This window comes from Lipotes vexillifer, unplaced genomic scaffold (genome assembly GCF_000442215.2).
Source record: "Lipotes vexillifer unplaced genomic scaffold, Lipotes_vexillifer_v1.1 scaffold308, whole genome shotgun sequence".
Classification (NCBI taxonomy): domain Eukaryota; kingdom Metazoa; phylum Chordata; class Mammalia; order Artiodactyla; family Lipotidae; genus Lipotes; species Lipotes vexillifer.
In genome coordinates this window covers 3,900,097-3,908,839 of record NW_006792985.1, presented here as the reverse complement: position 1 = coordinate 3,908,839, position 8,743 = coordinate 3,900,097, and the positions used below count along the sequence as shown (strand labels likewise).

General features: G+C 48.8%; 1 protein-coding gene across 1 annotated transcript in view; it reads left to right on the top strand.

Annotated features, from left to right (window-relative positions):
- The window catches only part of DPYSL2 (dihydropyrimidinase like 2), a 75,902-nt gene that overhangs the window by 56,445 nt on the left and 10,714 nt on the right, over nucleotides 1-8,743 (top strand). Inside the window, exons 9-10 of the mRNA XM_007466187.1 lie at nucleotides 8,122-8,278; nucleotides 8,484-8,541. Of these exons, the coding sequence (XP_007466249.1) occupies nucleotides 8,122-8,278; nucleotides 8,484-8,541 (215 nt within the window). The remainder of the gene's footprint in view (nucleotides 1-8,121; nucleotides 8,279-8,483; nucleotides 8,542-8,743) is intronic.

The window sequence follows — 8,743 nt, the reverse complement described above, 5'->3', positions numbered from 1 at the left end:
CCCGGAACCCAGATGCAGAAACGTTCACAACCCAAACTTGAGACGAGACTTCCTATGCCCTGCGGGTCAGTGGGAATGGTGGCAGTGTAATGAGAAGCACATGGTCACGGGCCCCGTGAGGACTGACCCAACCTGGGGGACAGTTCCTTCATGTTAAGTTAATGCACAACCTAGTCATCTTGAACCCAGAGAGTGGCCCATGGGTTGGGCTGTGAATGTTATAAAATCTCACCGAGATCTGTGTTGGTCAGGTCTCTGGAGAAACACAACCAATCTCTCTCTCTCTCTCTCATTCTCTCTCTCTCTCTCTCTCTCTCTCTCTCTCTCTCTCACACACACACACACACACACACACACACACACACACACACATTTTAAGGAATTGGCTCATGCCATATGGGCACTGGCAAGTCTGGAGTCTGCAGGGTGGGCTGGCAGGCTGGAGACTCGGAAGAGTTGACATTGCAGCCGAATACCCTCACCTTAATGGCAGATGCTTGCAAGTTGGGAATTCAGTTCAGCCACTTGCAGGGTGAGACTCTGGGTTCAGTTTTCAGCTGGTTTAGCTCTGAGGCTACTGGAGATGAGGATCTCTTTGGGGGCAGATGTAGAAACTTTTGGGTCATTTATGGGACCCTTGAGCTGGGAATTTGAATCCCTGAGTCATCCTTGTCTTTCCCCGCTTTGTCCAGTGTAATTAGGAACAACCAGCTAATCTTGTTATACTCGGCATGACAGAAATGTTCTAAGTGTCAAATACACAGTTACCCAGAACTTTGCCTGTTTTAAGTACCGGGTGTGGTGTTTTGTGCATTTCTTTTGCCCCATCACGCCATGTACTATCAGTGCTCTCTTAACTAGTGGGAGTGGAGTCATTAGTGCTTTAAATCACATCAGATTAGAGAGCCAGTTTCAGAAACCCCAGAGCCAGTTCAGAAAACTTTTAAGATTCTGTTCCTTTAGAACCACTCTTGATACCAAAATCTGACAGGGTTATCCATGGACAGGTGCCAGGGTGTTGAGTTCTGGCCTGGGGTCTCTGAGAGGAGAGGGAGTGTGGTGTGTGTGTGTGTTTGTGTAGACTTTTTTTTTTTTTTTTGGCCGTGCCAAGGGCCCTGCGGGATCTTAGTTCCCTGACCAGGGATTGAACCCAGCGCCCCCTGCAGTGGAAGCACAGAGTCTTAACCACTGGACTGCCAGGGAATTCCCAGTGTTTGTGTAGTTTCTCACTGTGCTTTTGTGGCTGTGTTTTGAAATACACACACACACACACACACACACACACACACACACACGATTTTCCGTTGTTTCTGCTCTAGATTTGTCCTCTTGCTTCTCGTTCATGGGAAATGACTAATCGTCCGGGCGGAAGCTGTCAAACATATCTAACCCCCAGCCTTCCTTTATTCTTCATGAATGCGCTCAGGCCCGTTGTAAATAAACACCACCCCCAGCCCTGCTGTTCCCAGCCATCCTAGGGAGCCTGCCAAAGGCTGGCCTGGGATCACATCCTTCAGTTTAGACTTTCCCCGCAGAAGGAGAGCATGAAGGTCTAACTGCCACCAAGAAAACATCAGAAGCGTGTTTGGAGGAGGGCAGAAAGGCCAGTGAAGCCTGTTTGGTGGTTTATTATCATTAGTGGTAATTATTTCCGGCATGCAGTACAGTGGTACCTGCAGCCTGACTGAGGTCCAGAAGCCCATCCATGGCTGTCTTAGGTACAGTGTTTATAAAACGGGCAGAGGTGGAGGCCTCCTCGGGACGGTGTAACTCCTGCCCTGCCTTTGGGGGCTGAAGAGAAGAAAACCCAAAAGACAGCAAGGACCTCTGAATCCCTGAACAGGCCAAAGCGGGAATGAGCTGCGAAGATGGCTTTCTCCCTGACTTACTTCACTCTGTATGACAGACTCTAGTAAGTCAGAAAGAGAAAAACAAATATCGTATATTAACGCATATATGTGGAATCTAGAAAAATGATACAGATGAACCTATTTGCAGGGCAGGAATAGAGACGCAGACGTAGAGAATGGACATGTGGGCACGAGGGGGGAGGGGAGGGTGGGACAAATTGGGAGATTAGGATTGACGTATATACACTACCATGTGTAAAATAGACAGCTAGTGGGAACCTGCTGTATAGCACAGGGAGCTCAGCTCGGTGCTCTGTGATGACCTAGATGGGTGGGATGAGGCGGGAAGTGACAGGGAGGTCCAGGAGGGAGGGGATAGATGTATACATAGAGCTGAGTCACTTTGTTACACAGCAGAAAGTAACACACCGTTGTAAAGCAGCTATACTCCAATTTTTAAAAAAAGAAAGATGTCTTTCTCCTTCTCTAAGTGCCCACATCTTTGCTTGGCCCCGGCCCAGGAGTCCTGGCTCTGCCTTGGTCTAAGGAGACAGGTCTGGTCAGCAGTGGCCTTGAATTCTGACCCATGTCTGGGTTTTGCATAGGCCAAAGGCCAAGTTCATTCCCTTGCGGAGAGGTGTGTGGGCCCTGTCTCCTTTACCGGCTCCTCCACCCAAATCTGACTTGTATTTTGTAGAGTAAGATGAAGGCCGAGGTCAAGGGCACTCACACTTGTAGAATTCAGGACACATTCCAGGAACCAGCCCCTCCTTGTACTCAAGTTTCCAAAGGCAGGACTGAAGTGCGGATTCAGGGAGAGGGTGAGGAATATCAAGTTACGGGAAGATCAGGAAACTACTGATGCTCCTCCAAGGATTTCCAAAGACTGGCAGCCACTCTTTTTCTCCAGGCAGTTCTGTCTCTTGATTGGTTTCATGTCCACAAAGCCAGGAAACCTTGAGGGTTGCGGATCCTTTGTTTTCCTAGTGACTCGCCCAGACCTCACCTTCATGCTCAGTCAATAGCCAGTGGGACCTCCAGACTTGGCTGGCTTGGAAGAGCTACCCTCAGTTCAGCCAATTCTGGCCGATGCTCCAGTCGAAAACTGTGGCCCTTGGGGGAGCTGGGGCCTGCTCAGCCATTTGCATTTCATAGACATGTAACTGACAGCAGCCAAGGCCTTCTTGTTGCGGGGTTTTACTGCTTTGGGATGAGCTAGAGCGGTTTTTGCAGCTGCCCAGCAGCTCCTTGACCCAGTCCTGCCTGGGAGGCTTTGAGTAGGTCAGGAACGCTGGGGACCTTCCAGGCGATTCTGAGCATTACCCTTCTCTTCCTGGGGCTTCCTTCAGAGGGAGGCTTCCCCTGAGTTCCGGAGCCCTCCCTCCTGCTTGGGGATTGTCACCAATTTCCTCAAGTGAGCTGCCTGCCGGGCCTCTAGGGCCTCTAACACTCCCTGGCGGAACAGAGCATCCTTTGTGAGATTCCTGAGGCTGGGGTCAGGGTAGGGGCCAGCTCCCGGAGCCAGCTCTCAGGGCAGCGGCTGTCCCAGAGTGGGGGTAGTGCTGTGTTACCAAGAGATAAAGTCTTGGAAAAGGCCGCGGAGAGGAAAGGAGACACATTCCAGACTGAGGAGTGTTTGGCCTTGAGGGCCCTGGGTTTGGAGAAAAGGGCCCACTTGGCAGGAACACTGTGGGGGCAGGGGAGCCCTTGGTGGGAGCAGGTAGTAAAGGTGAATTCCCGGTGGTGGTGAGGCTGGCCTGGCATCAAACTCCAGCTCTGATGCCTTTACTTCATAAAAGATCTCACCCTTCAATCAGCTCAACACACATTTATTGAGTCACTTTCCTAAGGGTATCTCCATCAAGTGGAAAAATAAAAAATTGATTATTATTTTTTTAAAAATTGTATTGGCGTGTAGTTGATTTACAGTGTTGTGTTAGTTTCAGGTATGCAGCAAAGTGATTCAGTTATGCATATACATATATTCATTCTTTTTCAGGTTCTTTCCCCATAAAGGTTCCTACAGAATACTGAGTAGAGTTCCCTGTGCTGTACAGTAGGTCCTTGTTGCCTGTGTATTTTATATATAGTAGTGTGTATATGTTAATCCCAAATTCCTAATTTATCCCTCCCCTCCACGTTTCCCCTTTGGTAACCATAAGTTTGTTTTTGAAATCTGTTGAGTCTGTTTCTGTTTTGTAAATAAGTTCATTTGTATCATTTTTTAAAAATTAGATTCCACATATGAGTGATATCATATGATATTTGTCTTCCTCTGTCTGAAAAATCAAAAAATCTAAAACCGAATGATTATTGGATTATTGGAGTAGAGGACGGGATGGAGTTTTTGGATGATGGTAGAGAAGAGACCAGTTTTGATGTGAGGCCGGCTAATGAAAGGCATGAGATGCTTCAGTGAGAAGTTTGTTTCTATCCTTGAAGTCAGCAGGAATGAGCTGCGAAGATGGCTTTCTCCCTGACTTACTTCACTCTGTATGACAGACTCTAGTAAGTCAGAAAGAGAAAAACAAATATCGTATATTAACGCATATATGTGGAATCTAGAAAAATGATACAGATGAACCTATTTGCAGGGCAGGAATAGAGACGCAGACGTAGAGAATGGACATGTGGGCACGAGGGGGGAGGGGAGGGTGGGACAAATTGGGAGATTAGGATTGACGTATATACACTACCATGTGTAAAATAGACAGCTAGTGGGAACCTGCTGTATAGCACAGGGAGCTCAGCTCGGTGCTCTGTGATGACCTAGATGGGTGGGATGAGGCGGGAAGTGACAGGGAGGTCCAGGAGGGAGGGGATAGATGTATACATAGAGCTGAGTCACTTTGTTACACAGCAGAAAGTAACACACCGTTGTAAAGCAGCTATACTCCAATTTTTAAAAAAAGAAAGATGTCTTTCTCCTTCTCTAAGTGCCCACATCTTTGCTTGGCCCCGGCCCAGGAGTCCTGGCTCTGCCTTGGTCTAAGGAGACAGGTCTGGTCAGCAGTGGCCTTGAATTCTGACCCATGTCTGGGTTTTGCATAGGCCAAAGGCCAAGTTCATTCCCTTGCGGAGAGGTGTGTGGGCCCTGTCTCCTTTACCGGCTCCTCCACCCAAATCTGACTTGTATTTTGTAGAGTAAGATGAAGGCCGAGGTCAAGGGCACTCACACTTGTAGAATTCAGGACACATTCCAGGAACCAGCCCCTCCTTGTACTCAAGTTTCCAAAGGCAGGACTGAAGTGCGGATTCAGGGAGAGGGTGAGGAATATCAAGTTACGGGAAGATCAGGAAACTACTGATGCTCCTCCAAGGATTTCCAAAGACTGGCAGCCACTCTTTTTCTCCAGGCAGTTCTGTCTCTTGATTGGTTTCATGTCCACAAAGCCAGGAAACCTTGAGGGTTGCGGATCCTTTGTTTTCCTAGTGACTCGCCCAGACCTCACCTTCATGCTCAGTCAATAGCCAGTGGGACCTCCAGACTTGGCTGGCTTGGAAGAGCTACCCTCAGTTCAGCCAATTCTGGCCGATGCTCCAGTCGAAAACTGTGGCCCTTGGGGGAGCTGGGGCCTGCTCAGCCATTTGCATTTCATAGACATGTAACTGACAGCAGCCAAGGCCTTCTTGTTGCGGGGTTTTACTGCTTTGGGATGAGCTAGAGCGGTTTTTGCAGCTGCCCAGCAGCTCCTTGACCCAGTCCTGCCTGGGAGGCTTTGAGTAGGTCAGGAACGCTGGGGACCTTCCAGGCGATTCTGAGCATTACCCTTCTCTTCCTGGGGCTTCCTTCAGAGGGAGGCTTCCCCTGAGTTCCGGAGCCCTCCCTCCTGCTTGGGGATTGTCACCAATTTCCTCAAGTGAGCTGCCTGCCGGGCCTCTAGGGCCTCTAACACTCCCTGGCGGAACAGAGCATCCTTTGTGAGATTCCTGAGGCTGGGGTCAGGGTAGGGGCCAGCTCCCGGAGCCAGCTCTCAGGGCAGCGGCTGTCCCAGAGTGGGGGTAGTGCTGTGTTACCAAGAGATAAAGTCTTGGAAAAGGCCGCGGAGAGGAAAGGAGACACATTCCAGACTGAGGAGTGTTTGGCCTTGAGGGCCCTGGGTTTGGAGAAAAGGGCCCACTTGGCAGGAACACTGTGGGGGCAGGGGAGCCCTTGGTGGGAGCAGGTAGTAAAGGTGAATTCCCGGTGGTGGTGAGGCTGGCCTGGCATCAAACTCCAGCTCTGATGCCTTTACTTCATAAAAGATCTCACCCTTCAATCAGCTCAACACACATTTATTGAGTCACTTTCCTAAGGGTATCTCCATCAAGTGGAAAAATAAAAAATTGATTATTATTTTTTTAAAAATTGTATTGGCGTGTAGTTGATTTACAGTGTTGTGTTAGTTTCAGGTATGCAGCAAAGTGATTCAGTTATGCATATACATATATTCATTCTTTTTCAGGTTCTTTCCCCATAAAGGTTCCTACAGAATACTGAGTAGAGTTCCCTGTGCTGTACAGTAGGTCCTTGTTGCCTGTGTATTTTATATATAGTAGTGTGTATATGTTAATCCCAAATTCCTAATTTATCCCTCCCCTCCACGTTTCCCCTTTGGTAACCATAAGTTTGTTTTTGAAATCTGTTGAGTCTGTTTCTGTTTTGTAAATAAGTTCATTTGTATCATTTTTTAAAAATTAGATTCCACATATGAGTGATATCATATGATATTTGTCTTCCTCTGTCTGAAAAATCAAAAAATCTAAAACCGAATGATTATTGGATTATTGGAGTAGAGGACGGGATGGAGTTTTTGGATGATGGTAGAGAAGAGACCAGTTTTGATGTGAGGCCGGCTAATGAAAGGCATGAGATGCTTCAGTGAGAAGTTTGTTTCTATCCTTGAAGTCAGAAGGGCTCCTTGGGAGGATTTTATGCAAGAGAGTGACACGGGAAGATTATGTTTTAGGAAGAAAGATCACTCTGGAAGTGCCATGGAGAATGGATGAAGAGGTGGGGAAGGAGGTGAGCTGGGGAGAAATGAGGAAATCCTGATTTTAAGGGAAGGTATGCAGAGTGGAAAGGAAAGGGTGTATTTAAGGCATTAAAGCATTGGCATTCGATGGATATAAATGATTCCCAATTTTCTGGCTTGGACATGAGTGGATAGAGAAGAGGACGTGATTTAAGCATCAGGAAATCAACATTCTTTCTTGACAATATACTGAATTAGGCTAGGCTTCTGCAAACTCTGAAATCTCAGTAACGTAACTGTGCAAAGTCCTTTACTTTGCACTCTTACAAAGTCTGCTGTGAATCTGGGGACCCTCAGGGTGGTGACTCGGGGATCCAGGCTGTCTCTTGGGCAGATGTGGAGGGTTGTGTACTTGCTCTCAAATGCTTCATCCCGCTGATGTCACGTATTGTTTCCTCTCTCAGCTCATTAACCAGAGCTGGACACTGGGAGAAGGGCTGGGAGACATTGGGAGAGCAGGGGGCTTGTTTTGGTGAGCAGTGAGATCAAGTGTGGGGTGCCCTGGATCACCCAAAATAAGAGTCTAGATGGCGCTCGGGATTGGGTGCTTGAATGCAGTCTGAGCTGGAGATTGTGAATAGATTTGGGAATCAACAGAATAGGAGGTGGAAATGTTTGGGATCCCCTAGCGGGAGAGGGTTGAGTTAGAAGAGCAGAGGTAAGGGGGAGGGATTATTAGGAGGTTGGCATTACCATACACACACTACTATATAGAAAATAGGTACTCAGCAAGGACCTACTGTACACCTCAGGGAACTCTACTCAATACTCTGTAATAACCTGCATGGGAAAAGAATCTGAAAAAGAATCGATATATGTATAACTGAATCACTTTGCTGTACACCTGAAACTAACACAACATTGTTAATCAACTCTACTCCCATATAAAATAAAAATTAAAGAAAAAGAAGGGCTTCCCTGGTGGCGCAGCAGTTGAGAGTCTGCCTGCCGATGCAGGGGACGCGGGTTCGTGCCCCGGTCCGGGAAGATCCCACATGCCGCGGAGCGGCTGGGCCCGTGAGCCACGGCCGCTGAGCCTGCGCGTCCGGAGGAGTACTCGTTGGATCGGTGACTGGCTGGCTGGGGTATCTGACTTCACCAAACATGAGTTTCCTCAGCTGGGAGAGCAGGCGGGCCCCTTCTCTGAAGGGGTGCTGAGAGCTCTGGGCACGCTGCTGGGCAGGCAGTGAGTCCCAGCAGTGGTGGTTTCCTCCCCGCTCTTTGCACAGCGCTCAGCTCTGCTCTCTGTTTGTCAGGGACCGTGGTGTATGGCGAGCCCATCACCGCCAGCTTGGGGACTGACGGCTCCCAGTACTGGAGCAAGAACTGGGCCAAGGCTGCTGCTTTTGTCACCTCCCCGCCCCTGAGCCCCGACCCGACCACTCCGGACTTCCTGAACTCCTTGCTGTCGTGGTGAGTGTTGGCGACTTGTTCCCACCTTCCATTCTTGGGCTTTCCTTGGACCAAGCTGACCGGCGGGTTCCAACATGGTGGGCAGAAGCAAACTTGCAAACAGAGACCTCGTTCTCCAAACTCGGATTGCCGGACGGCAGCAGGGGATTGTCACCCTGACGCTTTTGGGGGCAATTCTGGGTAAAAACCAGGGCCATCTTGAAAGTCAACCAAAGGGGATGAATGAGGTAGCAAAAGGGTTCTACTGTGGTGCAGTGTCGCTCGTAAGATAACCTCACAAACTAGACGTAGATACACAGCATTAGAATGAAGCTTCCGCATCAGGCCGTAGCTTCCCAAATTTCCTGTCTCCTGAGGGGAAGACAGTTAAGTCAAAAACTTTCAGTGGCCTGGCCCATTAAAAAGTACATTCAAGGGGCTTCCCTGGTGGCGCAGTGGTTGAGAGTCCGCCTGCCGATGCAGGGG